Source organism: Prionailurus viverrinus, unplaced genomic scaffold, assembly GCF_022837055.1.
Source record: "Prionailurus viverrinus isolate Anna unplaced genomic scaffold, UM_Priviv_1.0 scaffold_63, whole genome shotgun sequence".
NCBI classification, from domain to species: Eukaryota; Metazoa; Chordata; class Mammalia; order Carnivora; family Felidae; genus Prionailurus; species Prionailurus viverrinus.
Window position 1 is genome coordinate 359,008 of NW_025927625.1, and position 23,935 is coordinate 382,942.

Here is a 23,935-nt window from a genome sequence, read left to right on the forward strand (position 1 = left end):
GGGCCGCCACCGCCCGGGCCTGTCCAGCCGTCAGCCCTCCCGCCCGCGCTTGAAAGTGCCGCGCGCGGCGCACCGCCCTCTGACCCGGAAGCGCTGGGCGCCGGCGGGGCGAGGCGGCCCGACTTCCGGCGCCTGCTTCCGGCGGGGCCCGGCGACCTCCGCGGGGCCAGGCGGGTGGCGAGTCAGGGCCGCGGCGGCGGCGGCGTCCACGCTGCGGCCGCGCTTGCTTGCAGCCCTCAGCCCCGCGCTCCGGCCCCGCGCCGCCATGGGCAAGAAGCACAAGAAGCACAAGACCGAGTGGCGCTCGTCCTACGAGGGTGAGGCGGCGGGCGCGCTTTGTGACGTCGGGCCGGCCGGCGGGCGGGGGGCGGGGTCCCAGGCGGGGGTCCCGGGCAAAGATCCCGGGCTCGCGGGCTCGGGCCCCGAGGGAGAATCCCCGGCTCGCCTGCGGGTGGGGGAGGGGGGGTCTCGGCGGGGGGAAGATTCCGGGGTCGCGGGAAGGTGTCCTGGGCGAGGATTCTGGGATCGCGGGCGGCGGTTCCGGGCCAGGGCGCCAGGGCTGTCGGGCGTCTGGTCCGGCTCCTGCATCTGTGTTGGCTTGTCTGGTCTTGGAGAAGTTCGTCCCTGTTTGTCACCCGCGTCCCGCCTGCGCGTTCCTGCAGCCTCGGTCCTGTGTCTGCCGCAGGACAGACGGGCGTGAGCGCAGGCCAGGAGCTTAGGGAAGGGGGCGAGGAGGGACCAGGCTCCTGGGCTCCCCTGCCCCCTTGTTCCTCGCGAGACAGAGCAGCTCGAACTATGTCCCTGAGGGTGATGCAGCACCAAGGGGGGCGGGACTGGCAGCCCTGGGGTTTGCTTCCCCATCTTTCCCTGATGGTGTTGCCTTCTGGGGCCTGGGCGTCCTCTCTGTTCCCCCTGCACGTCGGGCCCCTGGTGCGTCTACACACCCGAGCACACCCCGAAGCTGCGGTCTCTGCTTCCAGATTATGCAGACAAGCCCTTGGAGAAGCCCCTGAAGCTGGTTCTCAAGGTTGGAGGAAGTGAAGTGACTGAGCTGTCGGGGTCTGGGCACGACTCCAGTTATTACGATGACAGGTCAGACCACGAGCGAGAGCGGCACAAGGAAAAGAAGAAGAAGAAGAAGAAGAAATCCGAGAAGGAGAAGCACCTTGACGACGAGGAAAGAAGAAAAAGAAAGGTAGAGCAGGGCGGCAGCTGGCCGGTGGAGGCCCCCAGCCCCCCGGAGGGCAGATCACAAGGGCCGTGGGGTCTTAGGAAAGGGCTGTCCTGCTTGTAGCAAAAGGCGCACGAGCCCAGGGGGTGGTCGTTGGGGGGGGAGGGGGGATCTGAAGGAGAAGCGTCTCTGGAGGGAGGTTTGCTCGCTCAGCTTTGTGTCGCAGGAGATTATTTAAAACCGCTTGCCCTGCTCTCGCTGCCCTGACTCTGCCTCACAGGAAGAGAAGAAGCGGAAACGGGAAAAGGAGCACGGCGACTCGGAGGGAGAGGCCGACGACTTTGACCCCGGCAAGAAGGTGGAGGTGGAGCCGCCCCCCGACAGGCCCGTGCGAGCGTGCCGGACACAGCCAGGCGAGTGGAAGGAACGTGTTTGGAGGCTCTCCTGGAGCGCGACAGCTCGTCTCTGTGACACAGTGGTTGGCGTCGTGCTTTTCTGCCTTTTGGGGACGTGTGCGGGAAGGAGGGAACGGCGCTTTCTCTTCCAGGGCTCGACGTGAAGCGTAGCTGGACCTGAGGTCTTAGTGTCAACTTGAACCTGTAGAGCAGGGTTCAGCCAACTGCCGCTCCTGTGCCCCCTCCCTTTGTTCTTTTTAAACTCACGAGCTCGTCATGGGGAGAAGGGAACTAGTGCTCAAATCAGTTGTTACTGAGGCTGTCAGGCACCACGAGGGCTGTGCCAGCCTCACCGGAGGAGAGGACACTCGGGGCTCTCTAATCTGTGAGCGGTCACTTTCCTCAGGGGCTTTCAAATGGTCAGGAGGTACTGAAGTGGAGGCGGTTTTGCTTCAAGCATTTCTCTTCTTGACCTTGGGTTTGACTGCCTGTGATTCAGGAGAGAAGGAAGCGGGGTCGTATGGCAGTCGTTGCCGAGGGTGTGGTTTTCTGGCAACAGCCGTCCCCGTGCAAGTCATTGCCACGGTGAACAGGTAGGACCCGGGGCCACGGGGCACAGTGGGCAGGAGAGAAGGTCAGGCATGAGACGGTTCGCTAGGGGAACGCGCTCACGGAGCGCGTACAGTCGCCGGTCCCTGCCGGCTTGGTCTGATCAGCTGATTGAGGTCACGCGTGCAGTGCTTCCCTTCCGTGTACCCGAAGGGGTGATGTTCACACTCGCTCTGGTCACTGTCACTATCGGGACCCACTCGTGGTCTGCAGGCCTGTTTGCTTCAGCCCTGGAACCAGCTATTTCTCCAAGGAGCCCTGGTTCCTTAGTGCGTTCAGATGCTGAGGTCTGGGGGCTGGGCGTGGCCGGCAGTGGATGCTCTAGGTAAGAGCACTTGTGTTCTCATGGCTTGGGGAACAGAGCCTAGGCCGCCACGTGTGCTTACTACGTTCACCAGAAACCACGGTTCCACACCGTGGGCCAAGAGACGTAGTTAGTGGCCGTCCTCACAAGGACCCCCGTGCGGTTGCATTCGTACCCGTTTTACAGAGGAGGAGCCGCGGAGGCGCGGCCAGAGGTTCTGGACTGCCAAGTGAAGTGATGGTCGGTGAAGCGCGGCCTCTGTGTCCTGGCCGTCTGCGTACCGTGTCTGGAACGTACTGGGTCCGGTCGTGACAGGGGACTCATACAGACTGACAAGTGACAGCTCCCTGTTGTCGTTTGAAGGATCTTGGCACTTTCTAAGGGGTTTGGGGGACTGATGCTGTGGTGGATGCCCCTCCCCCCCAGCCGAGTTTTTTGGGGCCAAGACCGGGTCTGGGTCGTCCTCGTACCCGGTTCTTGTTGGAGCCTGAAACGCTGAAACGTGCCGTGGAGTGGGAGCTCTCTAGTGACACAGTATCAGGATGTTTTGACTCATCGTTATCCTGTACTCTTTAAATTGTCAGCCGAGAACGAGAGCACACCGATTCAGCAGTTACTAGAGCATTTTCTCCGCCAGCTCCAGAGGTAAACAGTTTCTCAAGAACTTGAGGTCGGGAACCTTCAGGGTGTCTTTCCTTGTGACGGGTTCTTCCCTCACCTCCCACACCCGTGAAGCAGACCCTTCGCCCTCCCTGGGTGACGCCTAGTCTAGTGGGGGGTGGGCCGGCGTGGGGAGAGCGCCGTGTGCCCGGTCCGTGCAGGGCAGGGGTGTTGGCGGGGGGCGGTCAGGACCTCCACGATGCAGATGTCACGGCTCCAGCCAGGAGGGTAATTTTGGAATTTTTAATCATCAAAAACATCTATGCTTCTACAGAGTGTAAATTTTATCTCTCATCTTAAGGAACAAAACTTGGTGAATTGTATCATGTTTTTACCGTGAAACGTTTTGTATCGTTTGGAAATCTACATTTAGGGTTTTCCTGTTTAAGTAATGACGTTCTTGTTTTCAGAAAAGATCCTCATGGATTTTTTGCTTTTCCTGTCACGGATGCAATTGCTCCCGGATACTCCATGATAATAAAACATCCCATGGACTTTGGTACAATGAAGGACAAGATTGTAGCCAACGAATACAAATCAGTCACAGAATTTAAGGTAAACTAATTTCGGTTTCTGAAATAATTGCTGCAAAGCTCTCTGTGTGTTTATGTCCAGTAAGTACTCTGTCCGTATCAGTTGGTTTCTAGTTGCGAGCGTTCATGGGGGCCTGAGCCTTCGGGCCAAGGTCTCCCAAATGTTGCATCAGAGAAACTGGTATCTTGTCTGGAAGCTGTAGAGACACGTGAGGTCAAGCAAAAGTGTGTCTGATTTGGTCTGACTCCAGAATGGGTATTTTTTTTTTTTTTTAATTTTTTTTTTAACGTTTATTTATTTTTGGGACAGAGAGAGACAGAACATGAACGGGGGAGGGGCAGAGAGAGGGGGAGACACAGAATCGGAAACAGGCTCCAGGCTCCGAGCTGTCAGCCCAGAGCCCGACGCGGGGCTCGAACTTACGGACCGCGAGATCGTGACCTGGCTGAAGTCGGACGCTTAACCGACTGCGCCACCCAGGCGCCCCCAGAATGGGTATTTTTAGAATTACAGTTTTTCCTAGTTTTTTGTTTTATAGTAACTGTGAGTTTAATTTTTTTTTTTAACGATAAACTTCTATGACTCTCTAGTGTGTGGTTCTGAACTCTGTTTCTTGGTACAACTGCGAGGCAGGAATTGCTTGTTGGCTTTGATCCCAGGGGCGGATCAAGATGAGTGCTTGACGCTTTGGTAATGATGTCATGTAGGAAAAGGCATTGGGTTTCTTTCTTAGTTTCTATTCAATTTGGAAGGCTTAGCTCTGTCACTTTCATTTGCTGGTGACATGACTGAGCGTGTTTGCTGGGCCTCAGAGGCTGTGCCACGTGAAAAGGTACGGGGGCGGGGGGCCCTCAGTCCTCCACCTTCCTTGTCGGGCCCTGGTTTGCTCTGCTGCCCAGTGACGGTCCTGGATGTGAGCAGTGTCCCCCCTCTGCCTTGTCCTCAAGACTGCTACATCAAGGCCCACAGAGGAAGGGGAATTGAGGGCCACAGGCCCAGCCCTGGGGACCTTGGCCGTGGGGCCAGTGCTGGGGCTCGGTCGGGGTCTGGCTGGCGTCAGCTGTCCTTATGCGTCCTCATGGCCAGCACAGCGCACAGTGACAGGTGTGTGTGCGGTCTGTAATTTGGTTGGGGTGATGATATATTGAGACGTCCAATAGCTTGCTTTTAACGTAAGCTGTTCAGCAAGATTTCCCTTATCTTACAGAAAGCCTTTTTTGCTGATGCTATTAGAGTAATTGGCGATAGACCAAGTTTTGAATTCTGTGCCAAAATCCCAGAGAGGGGACGTGAACGTGCTCAGCTCTCAGTTCATTCCTCAGCTTTTACTTAAAAGGACCTGGCTGTCACCTCTCGTTCCTACTTACATCTGATTTCTCCCAAAGCGGGGGAGCTGGAGATGGAGAGAGGGAGCCGCGATGTTCTTAGAACGCGCACGTGTTGGGGCAGCTGGGAGGCTCCGTCGGTTAAGCGTCCAATTCTTGGTTTCGGCTTAGGTCATGATCTCGTGGTTCACGAGTTCAGGCCCCACGTCAGGCTCTGTGATGACAGCATGGAGCCTGCTTGGGATTCTGTCTCTCCCCTGCTCACACACACATTCTCTTTCTCAGAATAAAAAAACAGAAACAGAAGCCACGCGTGTCGCGCTCAGGAGGAAGGTCCAGGTTTGGCAGGCTTCTCACTGTAAGGTCTGAAACTTCCCTCAAAGAGTCGTTAAAAACCATTTGTTAAGCTGAAGAGCCTGGTTTAGTTGCTTGCCACTCAGTTTTAGCCTCTTGACAGGAATCCGGTTTTTGCCGGCATCTCAGTGGTTCAAACTCGACAGATTCTATTTTTTTCCCTTTCAGGCGGATTTCAAATTGATGTGTGATAACGCGATGACCTACAACAGACCAGACACCGTGTACTACAAGTTAGCTAAGAAGATCCTTCACGCAGGCTTTAAGATGATGAGCAAAGTAAGAAGCCCGCGGCGGCAAGGAGCCACAGAGACGAGGGTTCCCCTCTGTCTTGATGCCTACACAGAGCCCCACCCCCACTGACTGACATGCTTCCACCCGTCCATCACTGGCCGTGGTGCAGAGCCTCTGTACACATCCCAGGCCACCCTCCCCGCCAGGCGCGCTCTCTCTCTCTCTCTCTGCTCCTGCGCCAGCTGGAACGTCTCCTTTAGGGTTGGTGGAAAGTGCTGGATCTGTTGATCTAAGTGTGGGTGTCTGATGGATTGCAGCCAGCCTGCGATTTGTTTTACGTGGCTGCCTCACTGAGTCCAGACAGGACGTCTTGGCCGTCCGGAGTGGATTCCCAGATCTGTCCCATGAGCCAGGTTGCATGCGTCACGCATCTAGGACCAGTGCCTTGTGCCTGAGCGGCCTGTAGGTGAGGTGTGGGCCCCTGTGCCCTCTGGCCCGTCCCCCTCTGCCAGCCCCGAGTGCTCCCAGCCAGTCGGCCGCGCCTGTGGTGCTGACTCCCACCTGCACCTGCCGCGGTAGCGCCATGGGAGCCCGCTGTTAGGCCAGGCGAGGCTGCGGCCGTCCCCATCCCACCCATCGCCATGGCGCCTCGGCTGTGAGGCAGAGGTAAAGGCCTGCTGCTCTGTCCTTTTTGATTCTAGGAGCGGCTGTTAGCTCTGAAGCGCAGCATGTCGTTTATGCAGGACATGGATTTTTCTCAGCAGGCAGCTCTTCTGGGCAACGAAGACACAGCTGTTGAGGAGCCCGTTCCTGAAGCGGCACCTGTACAAGTAGAAACTGCCAAGAAATCCAAAAGGCCGAGTAGAGAAGTTATCAGGTAACGGGAAACGCACCTCAGGATTGTGAGTGAGGGTGAGCCTGTGCTGGCGCCCGTGTCCGCGGAGTAGCTCGCGGACCCCCACCTGCTGGAAGGAGCCCGGTCCCCAGCGGCCGCGCGTGAGCTCTGGTCTCAGGTGTTTCCAGGCAGCTGGCCGGCAACCTGGGCCAGCCGGGCCTCGTCACGCTAACGGACCTGGGGGCACAAGGGCAGGACAGCTCCTGCCAGCCACACGCAGGCTCTGTTCCAGGTGTGACACTGCTGTTCCCATATGCGTGTTGCAGTGATTGTTGGCCCTTCACTCTGAAGAAGTTCCCTCACGTGCAGGAGGACACTTGATGGTGGCCTAGCTTGGCTGTCCCTGTGCGGGGGACGTAGCTGTGCTGTGTTAGGCAGGTGACACGCTTTGTGGGGGGGCTTCATTCTCCTCGTACCTGACCCCCCAACTCCTGCAGCCGTCCACCCTGGGCCAGAGGCGGGGCCTTCTTGCAGGCTTGGGGTCCGCAGGCAGAGTTTGCTCCCGCAGCTCCTTGGATGGAGTCGGTCCATATGCTTCTGGAACCTTCCACAGGAGAGGCCACATCCCTTGGGCGCTGCACCCAGTGACCCTTGGCTGTTCGAATAAATCTCTTCTCTGTGTGGGGTCTGAGCCCGCCTGCCGAAGGCTCGGGACGCCCCTTTTGCCTCACGACCTGTGCTCCCAGCTCACCCTTGTTTCTGGCATCTCCACGCTCCACGGAGCTTTGCCTCTTTTTCCAACGATGCCTCGAATGACATTGTGAGTAGTCAGGTTGCCGTCAGGTTGCTCTTAGATCAACTCAGGTGTGCAGCTGAGACACGAGACACCTCCAGCGGCCGTTTGGGGCTCCCTCGCTGTTCGTGGAGGCCCCGCATATTGGTGCAGTTACAGCCATGAGGACAGGGTCGAGGAGTGCTCCGTGCCCTTGCTCCCGGCCCGTGGTGACCTTGGGGAGCGGTAGGGACTGACCGTGGTGAGGTGGGAGCAGCACGTGCCCCGGTGACGTGTGTGGTGTTCCCTGCCTCGCAGCTGCACGTTTGAGCCGGAAGGAAATGCCTGCAGCCTGACTGACAGCACGGCAGAGGAGCACGTGCTGGCCTTGGTGGAGCACGCAGCTGACGAGGCTCGGGACAGGATCAGCCGGCTCCTCCCAGGGGGCAAGGTAGAGTCGGGGGTGTCCGGGCAGAGCTCGTGTCCCGCAGGCTCGCTTTGGGTCCCGTCACCGGCTCCATCTCTGGGGTGGGCGGGGGCCTCCCAGAAGCGGTGTGTGATGCGGGGACGCTGCAGCAGGCTCGCTCCGTAGTGGGGATGTTGCCCACCGGCAGATGGACGTCAGGCCTGCCAGGCGTCTGCGCTGCAGCCTCCCTCTTCTCCTGGTGTGCTTGCGTCTCTGTGTGCCTCTGCTGCGCCCGTGGTTCCCATCTGACCTGGGCCTGGCCTGTGGGGGCCTCCCTGCTGTGCTTGGAGCACCCCCCTGCCGGGAGAGCAGCCCGGCACCTCCGGTAGAAACGGTGTGGCTCTTGCGTGCACTTTTAAACCCGCTAGTGACGGTAACAAGGACAGAGGTGACGTTAATCCCGGCACGTTTCCTTGACCTGGTGCATCCACAGTCTCGTCTGTGCATGTGGTCCATGTGAAGAGCTCTTAGAACTTCATATCCCTGTCTCAGACACGCGTTTTCAAAACGCGTATGGAGTGTTATGTCAAGGATTTTGAACAATGACGTTTTGCGTACGCCAGGTTACGTGAAGCATACGGAGATGAATCTTTTACTTATCTTAAGCTTCCCTGGGGGAAAGTTTGCGGTTCCCTGTGTAGCTGATGTTGATCTGCTGGACCCGCTGGTCTGCGTGCCTGTAGTGCTTCTGCCCTGGAATGTCCCAGGCACTGGGCATGGCCCTCAGTGGCGCTGGGAAAGAGCCCTGCGGACTGTAGCTCGGAGAGGGAGGGCCGTGCTGAGCTGCGTGTATTCATCAGAGGCACGTGTCCACACCCGAACCCCCATTGCTCCCAGTGCTGGGCCTGTTTCCCTTTTCTCCCTTTTTGGGTTGTAATTCCACAGCGAGAAACCTGACTCCTGTTCCCCTTAGTGCATTCACGTGGTCAGTGCTCACGTGATCAGCACTTACATGGTCAGCGCTCATGTGGCCGGTGCTCATGTGGTCAGTGCTTACACGGTCAGCACTCACGTGGTCAGTACATCCATAGTCAGCACTTGCATGGTCAGTGCTCACATGGTGAGTACTTACATGGTTAGTACTCCCATGCTCACCACTCACATGGTCAGCGCTTATGTGGTCAGTGCTCACGTGGTCAGTATATGTGGTCATTGCTCGTGGTCAGTACTGACACGGTTAGTGCTCACGTGGTATTTATGTGGCCAGCACTCAGTGGTCAGCACTTACATGGTCGGCGCTTACGTGGTATTTACGTGGTCAGCGCTCATGTGATCAGTACTGACACAGCGCTCACATGGTCCGTGCTCACATGGTGAGTACTTGTATGGTTAGTACTCACACACTCAGCGCTCACATGGTCAGTACTTATGTGGCCAGTGCTCACATGGTCAGCAGTGACGGGTCTCCTGTCCTCCCTGCCCTGTATTCAGGCACTCAGGCCAAGGGTCCCCCTCTTCTCTTCCCCCACTCCCATGTGCAGGTGCCCCTCCTGGACCTTCCTGGGGGCCTTCAGAGGAAGAGGGCTTTTGTTCAGTGGTTTTCTGTAAGCGGAACTAAGTCCCTTGTGTTAGAGATGGAGCCTCTAGTGCCCGTTGATGTGGCATTTGGTGACCAGGGTCCTGTTCTGGGTCATTTGGCTCAGGTTCTGACATCCTGTAAGAGGGCAGTTTCTGGGGTAAGCTTCCTGTTTCCGTATCTCCTTTAGAAGAATCAGGAACTAGTCTTAATCCTTTCAGTACACACGGGTGTGAAATCAAGTTCGGGGAGGTATGAGAGAGGTCTGTGCGGTCTTTTCCATGGGGAAACCAACTGCCCCGTGACCTGTTGGGATCTGTGCACGTTAGGCCGTGCTCGCTCGCACGCCTTAGCTCTGTTGGCGTTGCGGCAGAGCACGTAGGGCCGGCCCTCAGGTGTGCTTCCTTGCAGATGGGCTATCTGAAGAAGGACAGTGACGGCAGCTTGCTCTACAGCGTGGTCAACACGGCCGAGCCGGATGCCGACGGTGCGTGGCCCCGAGCAGGGCTGGGGTTAGTCTCTGCAGCGCCAGGGAGTTTCGGCTTCGTAGCCCGTTTGAGATCACGGTTGCCCGTGCAGAGCAGGCCCCAGTCGCACGGCGTAGACGAATCCCATCCGGTGTTACTCCCCTGTCCTCCCCCTCCTGTGTATGATACGCAGCCTGCGTATGATACGTGGACAGGGGGCAGTCATCCAACGGGGGCAGGGGTGCTGCTCAGACCTTTTCTGCCCCAGGGTCTAGCATAGGCAGCCAGTGTAGAGCTGTGCTCCCGCAGGGCTGTGGTTCTACAAGTCCTCATGGCCTGACTTCCAGATACCATCATGAGGATCGACTCACACCCTTGTCAGGGCTCCTGGGAGGAGCCAGAGTGCACAACTCAGTCGCACGCGCGGAGCTTGGAAGGGGCCCAGACGTGGGCTTAGAGGGGATGCCCTGTGTGATCATCGTGTTGACGACCTTGAGGGGGGCACAGATGCTGGATCTGCTCACCCGTGGGGAAGCCCTTATGTACTCCGTTTCTTTGAAAAGTATCTCGAGTTGATCAACTCGTAGCTTAGACAAAGTTAAGGTTTGAGAATTGTAGCGGCTGCTTTTTTTTTTAAGTGCTTATTTATCTTGAGAGAGAGAGGGAGAGAAAGAATCCCGAGCAGGCCCCAGGCAGTGCAGAGCCTGAGGCGGGGCTCGACCTCACAAACCGTGAGATCGACCTGAGCTGAAATCAAGAGTCGGATGTTTAACTGACTGAGCCACCCAGGCGCCTAAGAATTTTAGTGGTTTCTGTAAATTTGATTTTAGCTGGTCTTTCTAGAGAGCCCCCCGTGCCTTCCCCAAGTGCACTCTGTGAGCCACTGCGGGAGCTGGGAACTCCCCGAGCCACCTGTTCACAGCCCGGTCCCTTTGCAGAGGAGGAGACCCACCCTGTGGACCTGAGCTCGCTCTCCAGCAAGCTGCTCCCCGGCTTTACCACACTGGGCTTCAAGGATGAGAGAAGGGGCAAAGGTGAGTGTGGGGTGGGCAGGTAGGGGCACGGGATGAGGGAAATCACAGGAGAGGTGTGGATCCAGAGTCCTCCCGCCATCTTCCTGGCTCACCTGTTCTTAGTACTGTGTCCAGATTCTGGCTCTGAAACTAACAATGAGGTTAAATTAAGGTCCTGCCGAGTGAGGGGAATAAACATTTCACCGGGCACGCTCTTCTTTGCCGTCCGCTCGTACCGGTCTGTGGGTCTCAGCCGTGCCGACCGTGGGTAGGGGTGTATGCCCGGGTGTCTGCCGAATGATGGTGGGCCAGTGTGGGGGATGGAAGGTTGGATGGGTGTGGCGGTGGAGGGAGGGAGGGCACTGGTGTGCTGGCCGCACTTGTGTGTGTGGCCGAGTGACCGAGTGACATCTGTGGCTGGTTTGCTAGATTTGGAGTGTGTCGGTGTGCAGCAGTTCTGTTCCCCGGGGGACAGCTGGTGGCGTCTGGGGACGTTGTGATGGCCACATCGTGGTGCGACTGGAGTCTAGTGGGGGGGAGGGGCACGTCTGAGACGCATCGCTCTTGAGCTCTGACGTCATTCACGTGGGGACGCCAGCCGTGATGCCCCCACAGCCCCTCGAGGGATCCAGCCTCGTCCCGTGGGCTCGGTTCCCAGCGGGGCCTGGGTCGGCACGAAGCCCATCTACCAGCGCGCGCTCGCCTTGCATCGCGTAAACTGTCCTCTGCACATGCTGCGGAGCCTGAAGTGCTGGTTCGGCCCGGAAGCTGCCACCGCTTCGGGTCGCTGGGGAGCAGCGATGTCACAGGGAGGGGGCTGGGAGCGGGGGCGGGGGCGCCGCCCGCGGGACCGAGCGCGTCTCGTGCGGGCGTCACCGCACGTGCGTCTCACGTCTTGTGCTCTCCCTCTCCTGCCCTCAGTCACTTTTCTCTCCAGCACCACCACCGCGCTTTCAATGCACAGCAATTCCGTGTTCGGCGACTTGAAGTCGGAGGAGATAGACCTGCTGTATTCCGCCTACGGGGATGAGACGGGCGTGCAGTGTGCGCTGAGGTGAGCAGGGTCGGCACGGTCTGGAAGGTTCTCGCTTGCCGTGCGGGAGGAGCCGTTTCCCTGGTGGGTGGTTGGCGGGAGACGGCCGACGGCAGCGGGTCTGCACGGCAGAGGTTTTCGAGTTCTTTTCCGTAAACCGCTGGTTTGCCACGGGTTGGTCTTGAAGTTCGGGTAACTCAGCTGCGCCTTGCAAAGGTGACGATCCGGGCTGTAGTTTAAAAAAGAACGTGTGTGTGCGTGTAACCAACCACGTGTTTGGAGCTTGTTTCGTGATTTTGTTGGAACCTGGCTCGGTGGCCGTGTTCGTCTGCTGGGGCCACCGGAACCGTGCACCCCAGCCTGAGGGGCTGAAGTGACAGGCATTCGTCGTCTGGCGGGGCCGGAGGCTGGGAGTCCGAGACCCGGGCGTGGGCAGGGCTGCTTTCTCCTGGGGCCTCTGTGCTTAGCGCGTAGACGGGCCTGGTCTCCCTGTGTCCTCACCTGCACGCCCGTCTCTAAGTCTGTGTCCTGGTCTCCGTTTCCTTCAGAGACACCAATCGTAACGCGTTAGGGCCCCCTAAAGACTCCGCTTGAACTTCATCACCTTTGGGAGGCCACGTCTCCAGATAATACGTTCTGAGGTACTGGGGTTGGAGCTTCAGCAGAAGAATTTTGGGACACGCTTCAGTCCCCGACGGTGACTGGGACGTGGTACCGAAACCGCAGACGTGGTGCCGTGTTTCTGTGGAACTGCTGTGTTCTGTGCACCAATAGAAGTGGGTCACGCCTGTAGGATTTTAGTAATTCTCCAGGAGGAAAGGCAAGTTCGGCTAACCTCTAAGAAATGGATCTTTCCACATGAGATCTTTAATTCCAAACAGAACATGGGACGTATTTTAAAAACGAACAAAAGGAAATCAGCCCTTAATACGATTTTTATGAGCCCAGAGAAGCAGAAGTGGAACACCAAGGAGGAAATCTGGTGAGCGAGGACAGTGTCACAGGTGGTGCGCCGCCCCCCCACCCCCCCTTTTGCCCCACTGCCCTGTCACAGCCTTTAAGGGACGGCAGTCACCTTTGGTTCGGGGGGCACGGTGTTCCCAGACGGTGGTCGCTTTCACCCGCGCCCACCCCTGAAACACGGATGGACTCTGGGCGCCGGGCAGCGAGAAGCCCGACCGCGTGAGCAGCGCACGGCGGCCGCAGCCCACGCTCCTCCCGGGCGTCCCCGCGTCACCTCGCCACGCGCTCTGTTCCGGACCACGCCGCGAGTGTTCCGGCGTCCCTGCTCCCGTCACACGCTCACGGTGGTGGCGTCTCCTGAAACGCCCCCCGGAGAGACTCGTGTGCCGTCACGGTCTCACCCCCAGATCGGTGGCCCTCCTCGCTCCGTGTGACGGTCTGGCCTCTGGGGAGCCCTTCTGAGCCTTTGCCCCAGGGCTTAGAGGCCAGGACCCGGGCCTTCGTCCCCCGCCTCCTTTTACGGTGCCTTCCACTCACTTCTTTTTAGTTTGTAGTCTTCACGGAGTCCGAAAACCAGGACGACACTCTAGGGCGCGGTGCCCGCGGAGTCTCGTTCCCGCACGGGCTCCCTCTCCCCGCTGCTGTGGAGCATCTCTCCTCGGTCTCCTTTCGTTAAGTCAGAACGGAAACAAAAACGAAAACGGCACCGGGTACGGCCGTGCCCCTCCCGCGGGAGCCCGCGTCTCCCCGTTGACCCCGAGCCGCGTGCTGGCGGTTGTGCGGGGCTACCTACCCGCGGCCTTTCTCGGTCGGTAGAGGACGGCGTCGCGGTCGGGTTTTCTCGGGATTTTCTTCGTAACGTGCTCTTCCTGGCGTGTCTCGTGCGGGGTGTGGTGTGCGGCGCGTGTGACGTGCGAGAGCCGCGCTCGTCAGCTCGCGTTCTCAGAAAGGCTTCCGGTCAGCAGACTGCGAGTGGTTCGGTCTTTGGCGAGACAGAAGTGATGCGTGGATTTGCAGCTTGCGGGGTTGACGCCCCCGATCCCTGCCGTTGTTCAGGAGTTCACCGTATGTGCCCGGACTCTCGTTAGCCTTGTCTTTTTTTAAGCGATCTTCTCGAGATGGTTTTTAAGTTTTAGCACCTGTTTTTCAAGATCTTTTGTGTGTGTTGTTTAGTTTATGTTGAGGGAGAGCGCCCGTGCACGTGAATGGGGGAGGGGCGGGGGGGGGAGGGGGGAGAACCCCAAGCAGCCTCCGCGCTCAGCTCAGAGCCTGACGTGCGTCTAGAACTCCCAAAGTGTGAGATCGCGACTCGAGCCCAAGTCGAGAGTCACGTGCTTGACGAGCCACCCGGGCGCCCCTTGAGTTGCTTTTCGCCTTTCTGGATCACGGGCCACCCTGAGTATCCGACGAAGACGGTTGCTGCCACCCCCCAGATTACACGTGGGAGGTTCGCGGCTCTCGGCGAGACCCTCTCGCGGAGGCGCGTCCGAGGAGCCGGGTCCACGGGGCAGGCCCCGCTCCTCGGGACCGCCGGCCCCGGGGAAGGCGCCTGGGAGACGAGAGTGTGCGGCGCGGGGCCTTCCGGCGGCATCACGCCCTCTCTCGGCCTTCCAGCCTGCAGGAGTTCGTGAAGGATGCTGGGAGCTACAGCAAGAAGATGGTGGACGACCTCCTGGACCAGATCACCGGCGGGGACCACTCCCGGATGCTGTTCCAGCTGAGGCAGGTGGGCGTGCATGTGCCGCGTTTGTGGGGCCGCGCCTGTGGAAAGAGCCTGTCCGGATGGACACCGTCCTAGGGAATCGCTGGCTCGTCTCCCCTCATTCATGTTTTAAGTTTTTACTTCAGGCGGTCAGTTTTCTTTCAGAGGAACTGAAAAGTTGGAGAAGTCCCGCTTGCCGCCCCCCGCCCCCCCCCCCCCCCCCCCCCCCGCCGTCTCTGGGGCTCTGTGACTTTATATCCAGATCACCGTCGTGTGCCGTCCATTCCCTTTGCTCTGAAGACTCTTTTTGGCTATTTCTTCGAGTGTAGACTTGCTGACGGGGAATTTATTCAGCTTTTTTTTGGTCTGAAAGAAGTTATTTTATCTGTATTTGTGGAATTCCTCTTCCCTGGGTCTGGAATCGTGGAATCATAGGCTGCTTTTCTCCTATTTTGAGAGACATCTGACCACACCGTTTCTGAAGCGTCGCCGTCGTAGGCGTCTGCGTCTTCTGTCGCGCGTCTTCTTGGCAAAGCGCACGCGTCGGCCGTCGGGCTTCGAGTGGGCTTTTCCTTTTTTCAAGGTCGTAGGAGAAGACCAGAAGAGGTCTGTGCTATACAGACCTCCGTTCCAGGAGGCCTCAGATACTCGCTCCTTTGTCCTTTGCGGGAAATGGACTGTTTGCTGCTCTACATGCTTCTAAAGTTTAATCTTTGTAACTGATTTTCAGTAATTCGTCTCTGATGTGTTTCAGCGTTCTTTTCTCTGTGTTTATCCTGCTTAACGTTTGTCGGGCTTCTCAGGCCCGTCATTTAGAAGATTTTCATCCGTCGTCTTTTCAGATGTCGTGTCTGCCCCCACCCCACACTCGTCGCTTCTCCAGGACTCTGACACGCCGCTGGCATCCTGGCCTGTCCCGAGTGCCGGTAATGCTCAGCTCCTTTCTCAGTCTCTTGTCCCTCCCTCAGGGGTGAATGCTGTCTGTTGCCGTGGCTTCAAGTTGAGTGATCTGTTTTTGTGCCGCGGCCACATTTGCTGTTAAGCTCAGCCAGTGAAGGTTTCCTTTGAGACGCCGTGTTGTAGGTCTGGGCTCTGTTTTCTTCCTTCTTAGGCCTTCCCTTTCACGTTATGTTCATGCTTTCCTTTAAATTTTTGGACCTATTTCTCATATCTCCCACAGCTGCTTTGAAAGTCCTTATCCACCAATTCTGTCATCTCTGCCATTCCTGGATTTGCCTTTTGGTAGATTTTCCTCTGCTTACTGTCCACAGTTTGCTGCTTTATTGTTTGATTGGGCCCCGGGCATTACATTGTCGAGTCTTTGCTGTCTGGACTGTGCTATCACTGCCGCCAGCAGTCATAAGTGACTGGCGGAAATATGACTGTGGTTAGTCTGAATTAGATACGATGAGAATGTGAGCTGCGGACCAGAATTTCAGAGACTGGTGCGAAAAAAGAAACGTAAAACTATTTCATTATTTTATCTGGATCTCACGTTACAATAAAAAATGTTTTCAACACGTTGGGTTAAGTGAAACGTGTCATCGTCGACTACGTGTTAAGATTAATCTTAAGCAGGCTACTGGAAGGCTAGGTAGGTATGTGCTCGCGTTACATTACTGCTGGGTGAGGCTGGCCTGATTTTACTGTGTTCTTTTAAGAACGTTGATGTTCATTTTGGCAGAGTTCTTAGGAGTCATCTGATTTCTTGGGATTTGTTTTTAATTTGGTAGGGTGGGTTTCAGCGGCCTTTATGTTGGGTGAATTTGGCCCTGATCCTAAGGAATGGCCTTTCAGGGTCTCTTCTGGTGGCCCAGGTGTCAGTGAGGTCTTGGCTGGGTGGAGTTTGGTTGTGTCTCCTCACGTGTACCTGGCCCCATGGTGTTCGTCTGTGTGTGCCCAGGTCAGTGTGCTCCGGGTTCAGCCCTCCTGGACTTGTGGAGCTCCTGCTGTGAGCTATATCCTCCTCTCCAGACTTTGCCACTCTTCAGTTCCGTGTGGCCGCTGTGCCCCGGCTGCCGTTCTCTGCACTGTGGTCTGAAAGTTTTCCTCCTGGTGCCCCCCTGGGCACAGTGTGTGAGGCTGTGTCTTTATAGAGCAGGAACTGCTGAGATGTCCTGGCCACTTGTTTTCCTTTCTAGATTCCAGTGGGATCACTTTTCTGAAAGTGAGCTTGCATTACAGGAGTCACATAATTCCCAACGTGCTGTGGCGTTAGGTGACGTTTGATGCTAAAACGTATACGTTAGTGGAGGCGTGCGTATGCGTGTGGAACTGGACGTGACGATAGCGGAGAAGTTAATTTTCTACTAAAACTTATAAAAACCTTAGCACAGGTGAATCTCTAGAACGTTGTCCCAAACAAAAGATCTCAGATGCAAAAGCGTGTGAGCCGAGTGACTGTTTTGAAGGTGAAGATCCTGCCAGATTGCAGGACGGTGGCTCAGTAGCATTTAGGCTTGTGATCTCCACATGTGGTCACATGTGGCTGGGCGTCCCATACAGAATGTAGTCACACAGTAGCTGTCTTGGGTGACTCTGGGTCCCGCACAGGCTGTGGTCATGCAGTAGTGGTCAAGCGTAAGCCTCTTGTGGACACTGCAGCCCGAGGAGAAGATGCGTGGCCCCACAGTGCAGCCCGTCGGAGGGCAGGGGACCCTCCTCACCTAGCAGGTGGTTTCCTGAGCTGCCTCTGAGACGCAGGTACAATGTCAGACGTTTACCTTCTGTTTGAAGCCGTCCAGGGCTGCGGAAACGCATCGGGTGCCCTCTCCTTCACCTCCGTCCCTCCCAGGGTGCCATCAGGGCACTCGGCCTCCCAGGGTCTTGGCCGGGCCTGCATGAATCGGGCCCTCTGTGGGGAGTTGGCTGTCTGTCTGATGCTGCACCAGCTCTGATTCACGGGGTGGTGTGAATACCGCGAGGACAACCCCAGCAAGACTGAATGGGCTGCTTTAATTTACGTCTGTGTACACGATATGAGCGAGTCATTCTGTATAAAACCATTTCGAAAACTGGCTTCTCCCGTTTTGATTTGCAGAGGAGAAATGTTCCCGTGAAGCCTCCAGAGGAAGCGAAGGTGAGTTGCACGGACGTGTAAGTGAAAACCTGATGATTAGCGTTCCTGCGGGGAACGGTCGTGTTCGGCCTGTGAAATGGGGTCATTGAGAAGAGGGTGTTGTTTTGTTGGGAAACTGGTTAAGTGGTAGTCTCCCTGCCCCTGAGTTTTAGTGACAGGGGTGAGGGGCAGGAAGCCACGGCACTTCTCTTCCAGTCCAGGCACGGGAGCCGCAGAGCAGTGGTTGTGCGGGGGCCCTGTCTTCTCACGTGGCAAGTGTGCACGGCCGGCCGGTGGGGAAGCAGGCGCTGGACCGGATTCCTGTAGGGGAGCCGTGGGGCACGCTAGCCTCTGGGGTGCTCCCTCGGCTGCGTGTGGGGCCTCGGCCCTGTGAGGTCTCCAGGGAGAGCTGCGTGTCTGCTCTTTGGCTGGTGTGAGAAGTCGTGAGTAAACCAGCTGTCTTCAAGTCGCTTTTACGAGTTCCAAGTTGCAGGCGAATCTGTAACAACTTGGAAAACCGCAGCTGTGGGATGATTGCCCCAGCCACGTAGCGAGAAGGGCCCCGTGCTGGGCCCTGGGTAGGATCATGAGTAGCACTGAGCCTCGGTCTCTGGTTGCAAAGTAGAGCAGTAACAGTGGGGTCGTTGTAGGACTCTCGGTGGCACTCTCCCCTGAGATCTGGCTGCCGCCGTACTCCATAAACACGAGCTCAGCCCCGGCCGGCGTGTCGATGGCCCAGAGTGATCACTGTAACATTTCCTCTTGAGAGAGATTTATCAGAGCACAGAGCAAAGTGGCTTTTCTGAAAGTCAAGTGAAAGAAGCAAATTCACAGATCACCCAGATGAGACAGACCGATGGCACCCAGACAGGACGACAGGAGAGGGCTCAGACCCAGAGGGGACAGGCTGATGTGAGAGGGTTCACATCAGAGGGCACAGCCCAACATGACAGGACTCACACCCACAGGGGACAGGCCAACGGGAGAGGGTTCACACCAGAGGGCACGGCCTAATGTGACAGGGCTCACACCCACAGGGGATAGGCCGATGGGAGAGGGTTCATACCAGAGGGCGGGGCCCAACAGGAGAGGGCTCGCACCCACAGGGGACAGGCCGGTGGGAGAGGGCCCACACCAGAGGGCACGACCTGACGGGAGAGGGCTCACGGGCCCTGTGCCCCTTGCCTGGTTAGCAGGGTCTCATCTTCCTCCTTCGCCAGGTCCCTGTGTGTGGCCGGATGTAGGTGGGTGCCTGTCCCTACTCTCTGGGCTGGAGGGGACCCTGTGTGAGCCTTCGAGCTGCAGGGCGGGCTGAGGGTGTTTGAGGGCACGTGACGTGCACCTGCGCAACCAGGTCCACAGGCTCTGAGCCTCTGCTGCAATGTGGACCTTTAGTTGAACTATTTGGTGAAGAAACGGTCCCTCCAGGCCGTGTGTCGGGAAGGGCGTGGTCATCGGACAGTAACTTATCCCACAGTGACTTAGGGTCCGATCTCCAAAGTGACAACGGGATTTGGTAGGATTTGAAGGCCTTAGGGTCTTACTTATAGTACATTTCCCTTAAAGCACCAGAGGTGGCTCTCAATGTTCATTTTAAAAAGGGCCATACATTAGCCGTTACCTCCTAACGTTTACGAGCCACAGGCCGCCGTGAAAGGTTTGCGTGGTGGGAGCGTCTCGGGGAACGCTGGGCTGTTTCCTTACAGTGCAGAGAGGGCTAGGAGGGCGTGGGGCGGCCACAGAAGGAGAGAGAACACGCTTGGCTTGGAATCTGCCGTGTTTTTACGTGTAGTCTCTGCAAGGTAGCCGTGAGCCCCTCAGGTCCCCTGTGTCCCCCTGTGCCGCCGCCCCCCTCCCCCCGTTGCAGGGACCTGTTTATCCCCGAGAGCCAGTGGCCTTTGGCCTTTGGTCTCGGCAGTGGCAGCCGCCTCTGGGAGCGCCCCTGGTGGTCGTGGCTGCAGCGAGGACCAGACGCAGCGTGGTCTTCCGTTCCCTGGGTGTGGACGTGGCGGAGCTGGCCTGTCCTTGGGGGGGTGGGGGGGTGGCGCTGCCGCTCCTGTGAGTTCAACAGCTGGTGTTAACTGCCCGCTCAGTGACCTCTTTCTTTTTCTGCTCGGTACCTACCCGTCTCCTGCAGGCTGGGGACTCGCTGGGCGACAGCAACTCCGTCCTGGACTTCATGTCGACAAAGTCCTACTCGGACGCCTCCCTGGACATCTCCATGCTTGGCTCTCTAGGTAGGTCGTGCCGGGCGTGCTCACATCCTCAGGCTCCGCTGGAAGAGGACGCTGTGTTCTCATCCCCAGTGCCGTGTCAGTCTGCGAGGTGGTCCCCGGGGTACGAGGCTGGTGTGCCGAGGCCTGTCCCCTTTCTAGGAATATGGCCACTGTGCTCGGGGTCCCTCCCTGATGGCCCCAGAGGGGGCTTGCCCAGGTCTCCTTTTTGACGTCAGGGTCCCTCGAGCCTGTCGGTCGTGCAGGGACAAGCTGCCTGCCTCGTGGCCTGCCATCGATGTGTCTGCGCGCACGTACCCACCAGGCTGTGCCCTCGTCGGCAGCTGAACCCGACCCTGCCACGTGAGATGCCCTCTGCGGTCCGCATGGCACCTCTTTGGCCGTCCGGCTCCCTGGTGACTCGATGCTCTCGGGGTGCATTCTCCTCCCCTCCTTTCCTTTGGGCCGACCTGACCATTACCACGGGGCTTCTCGCGGACGGTGGCCTCCCTCATTGCGTGTGGCCGTGCCCGTGGTGCTTCCGGCGTCAAGGGGTGGAGGCCAGACGTGCCGCTAAACATCCCGAGGCACAGGGAGCGGCCCCCCAAGAATGACCCGGCCCCGGAGGCCACCGCGGCCGGGGGTGAGAAATCCTGCCTGCGTCAGAAGTGGTTTCTGTCAGCGGCTCGGAGTGCATGAGGCCGGCTCTCGCTTTGTCATCAGCCCCGCGGTCTCTGCCTTGGGTTAGGCTGTTTGTACTTAGCGTGGTAACCCAGACCTGATTGAGATCTGCTGTCTTGCTCCTTGTCTGTCATTTTCCCAATTGTTTGGGGGTCCCACGCCTACCGCTGGGTTAGGTGGTTCCCTAGGAGTCTTGGGACTCGTGGCTCTGGTTTGATACAGCAAAGGGGGACAGATCGGGACCCACAGAGGGAAGGGGTGCATGGGGTGAGTCTGGGGGAGACCAGGCAGCGCTCCAGAGCCGCCCCATGGGGTCCCACGGACACGCCTGACTCCCAGCATCGAGTTGGGGCAATGCAGGCACCCTCTCCCTGGCACATCTGCAAATTCCAGGCTCCTGGAAGGAGAGCAGGTGTTCAGTGGAAGCCACATCAGTTGCATGGACAGTCGAGGTCCGGGGAGCCCCTCTGTCACTTGGGTGGTGGCGACCCTCCCGGGATCCAAGTTCACCAGCCAAGGGCCAACCTGGTCTTCTGGGCTTGCGGTCGGAGGCTGCTGTGTTAATGTCAGCCTTGCCAACTCTTCTTTTCCTCTGTGTTTAAGATTTTTTCCTCATTACTGGTTTTTGGTAGTTTGAGTGTAAGGTGCCTTGATTTATTTTTGTTTGGATTTATCCGTTGGGTTATGTTCGACCTGTGGACTCGGGGGTCTGTGGATTTTCAGCTGGGCTCCCGATTCTGCCATTTGTTGCTGAGTGTCTTTGCTTCGTGTGTGGCCGTCTGTTCCGCCGCGGCTGACCTGCTGTTGTCTTTCCCAGCGTGGGGTGGCGGGTTGCCGCAGACGCTGCTCTTTTCCTGTGCCGGAGCCCAATTCGGCTTTTCCAGACTCTCCCCTTCTCCCCTCACCACCCTCTTCCTCTGCTTTTTGAGGAGCGAGTGCCTAGTCGCGAATTTAAGGCCCCTCTTGTTCACAACTTTCCTCCCGTGTTTGGTGGGGCTGTTTCCCTGCCCTCTGCCCACCCGGTAGTGGTTTCTCATGGGCCAGACTGCAGTTACGCCTTTGGGTGCTGGTTAGCTCGCGTGCCTCGATGCTGCGCTTGGTCACGTTCTGACGGGCCGTTACCGATGTGTAGGCGTCAGACCCTGTCCAGGTGTGGCTGTGAGGTGCTCTAAGGGCGGCCCTGAGCCACATTTAGTGTAGGGAGGGACACCGTCCCGCCGGTGGACCGCGCCCTTCTTCAGGCTTGGGCCACCGGTTGTCGGAGACACGTGAGTTCTTGAACTGCCTGGAGGGGTCGTGTGCTCCCACACACGCAGGGCCCCTCCTGGCCCAGACCCGGGAGCTCTCCCGGCAGCCCACTGTCCGGGGCCCCCTGCCCCCGCTCTGGCGTGTTCTCCGTCCTGGCGTCTGTGGGCCTCCGTTGCACATGCTGTCCTGCTTCCTGCGTGTTTACAACAGAGGGCAAGCCCTCTTCGTGAATGGCTCAGATCTGATGTGGCACCTGCCCTCCAAGCTTGCCTGTCCTTCCCTGCCCCCCCCCCCCCGCCCCCCGCCCAGCTTTCCGCACGGTGGGTGTTGTCCCAAGTGTTCATAGCGGCGAGGGAGAGACCGGGGGTGTGGCCCAGGCGTCGGGGTGTCTGACGTCTGACGGCCCCGTGTCTGTGCAGGGAAAGTGAGGAAGGAGCCTGACGCAGACGACAGCCACCTGAACCTGGATGAGACGGCGAAGCTCCTGCAGGACCTACACGAGGCACAGGCAGAGCGCGGGGGCTCCCGGCCGTCCTCCAACCTCAGCTCCCTGTCCAACACCTCCCCCTCCGATAGGGACCAGCACCACCTGGGTAAGGTGGCCCCCGGGACCGTGTGGGCTGCTCCCTCTGCAGGGTGTCCCTGCCCCTGGGGCGCTGAGACCGCCCTATAGTCGGGCAGCTGCCCGGGGCGGAAACGTGTGAGTGGAAGTCACTTGGCGTTAGGAATCGTGGGGAGTGGCCGTGAGACGTGGCCGGCCCTGCGTCAGGAGGAGCCCCAGCTGGCTACACCCCAGGGCCCTTGGAAGCGGCAGAACGAGCCTCAGACGCTGAGTTCGACTCGGGGAACGTTTGTTTCTTTCTGCCATTCCCGTGTTTAGTCCTAACACAGAGTGTCAAGGAGTGTGTCGATCCTCCGGGGCCCTGAGGGGAGAGCAGGTGGCCTGGGGCCTTCTGCGTTTACTGAGACAGAGCGGGCAGGTGTGTGGGCCCCATCGGGATTTCAGTCCCACCAGGAAGGGAACCAGACGCTTCCTGCTCCTTGAATTTACTCCCTTACTTGCCCAGGCTGCTGTCGTAGTTCCCAGATAGAAGGTCGGGCTCGCGGAATACGTCTTGATGTCGTGGGCCCAGGGGTGCTCGTCTGCGGTGGAGGTTTGGCTGAATAACAAGCGGGCTCTGTGGCTGAGTTGTGGTCTCACTAACCGCCGTCACTAGGACACATTTTCGGCCCGGTGTGAACCGTGACGTGTGTGTGGATCTGCTGTGTGAACACCTGTCTTTCCCACAATTGCAGGAAGTCCTTCTCGCCTCAGCGTCGGGGAGCAGCCAGAGGTGACCCACGACCCATACGAATTTCTTCAGTCTCCAGAACCTGCAGCCTCTGCAAAGAGCTAGCCTCGTAGATAGACTTCCGTTAGTTTTTTATTTTTTTATTTGTGTGTACAGAGTTTTTGTCGTGAGACAGAGACTTTCGTTTTGTCCCCTCTGGCATGCGGGAAGCAGCCCCGGGAGGTGGGGAGGTGTCTCTGGCATCATGTCAGCCACACGCGGATCCCGTGTTTCTGTGGGTAGCCCCGTGAATGCTGGACAGTGGACAGCACACATACAGGTGTGTGACCGGGTGGGGTCGAGCCGTTGTGCTTTGTCTCGTGAGCTTTGAGGGGTCTGTAAAGCTCTTCCCTGTGGCTGGCCGGGACACGCCGTCCTGCCCCAGCATCCTTCCCGAGCACCCCTTGGGAGGCAAGAGATGCCCACGTTGGGGGTCCTGTGTGCTGTTCGCCCTGCCCGCCCTCCCCGCCGTCCCCACATTCCCGAAGCAGGTCGTGGTGGGGCTGCAACCCTCCTGGCCTGGGACAGGCTCTGTGCTGGGCGAGGCCTGCCTTCTGCTGGAAGCTGACACTGCCCCCTGGCGACAGTGGTGTGCTGTGTCCGTAGACTTTTTTAATCTGGATGTGTTTACTGGATGCCTGTTTACATTTGCAAAACGTAGAGATCTCAATAAAATACAGAGCGATTGCATGTAATTGTTTGCAGCCCCGTAGGTGTCCACTTCTTTGTTGTTTTTTTAATTTTCTTCAACGTTTATATCTGAGAGAGAGCACGAGAGAGGGAGGGGCCGAGAGAGAGGGAGACGCAGAAACGGAAGCAGCTCTGGGCCCGACGTGGGGCTAAACTTACAAACCGTGGGATCATGACCTGAGCCGCAGTCGGACGCTCAACCACCCTGAGCCCCCAGGCGCCCCTGTGGGTGTCCACTTCCGAGTGACTTTTCGCCGAGAACCTTTGTCACAGGAGGTCAGCAGCGTCCCTTCCGGCCGCTCACCCTCCCGCGCTTACTCTGCGTCTGGCCCCGTTCTCCGCCCGCAGTGTGTCTGTCTCT

General features: G+C 58.1%; 1 protein-coding gene across 6 annotated transcripts; it reads left to right on the forward strand.

The window, feature by feature from the left end:
- Positions 1 to 130: 130 nt before the first annotated feature.
- Positions 131 to 23,579, forward strand: BRD9 (bromodomain containing 9). 6 transcript variants are annotated; one of them, XM_047848432.1, is made up of 17 exons: positions 131 to 317; positions 981 to 1,195; positions 1,452 to 1,584; positions 3,064 to 3,124; positions 3,550 to 3,694; positions 5,521 to 5,631; positions 6,288 to 6,463; positions 7,512 to 7,644; positions 9,587 to 9,662; positions 10,581 to 10,676; positions 11,577 to 11,709; positions 14,266 to 14,377; positions 15,196 to 15,279; positions 17,394 to 17,432; positions 19,549 to 19,648; positions 21,973 to 22,146; positions 22,850 to 23,579. In XM_047848432.1, exons 1-17 carry the CDS (start codon positions 266 to 268, stop codon positions 22,948 to 22,950), a joined length of 1,941 nt encoding a protein of 646 aa, XP_047704388.1. In that variant the 5' UTR covers positions 131 to 265; the 3' UTR covers positions 22,951 to 23,579. The 6 variants fall into 6 exon arrangements, with proteins under 6 accessions (XP_047704388.1, XP_047704389.1, XP_047704391.1 ...); XM_047848433.1 differs by having other exon boundaries at positions 6,348 to 6,463; XM_047848435.1 differs by having other exon boundaries at positions 6,351 to 6,463.
- The last annotated feature ends 356 nt before the right edge of the window (positions 23,580 to 23,935 follow it).

Bases quoted from the DNA above. Each gene is read 5' to 3' on its own strand.
- BRD9 (XM_047848432.1), top strand. From the start codon at position 266: ATGGGCAAGAAGCACAAGAAGCACAAGACCGAGTGGCGCTCGTCCTAC. The intron at 1,196-1,451 runs GTAGAGCAGGGC...TCTGCCTCACAG, and splicing joins AGGAAAGAAGAAAAAGAAAG to GAAGAGAAGAAGCGGAAACG. The intron at 6,464-7,511 runs GTAACGGGAAAC...CCTGCCTCGCAG, and splicing joins CCGAGTAGAGAAGTTATCAG to CTGCACGTTTGAGCCGGAAG.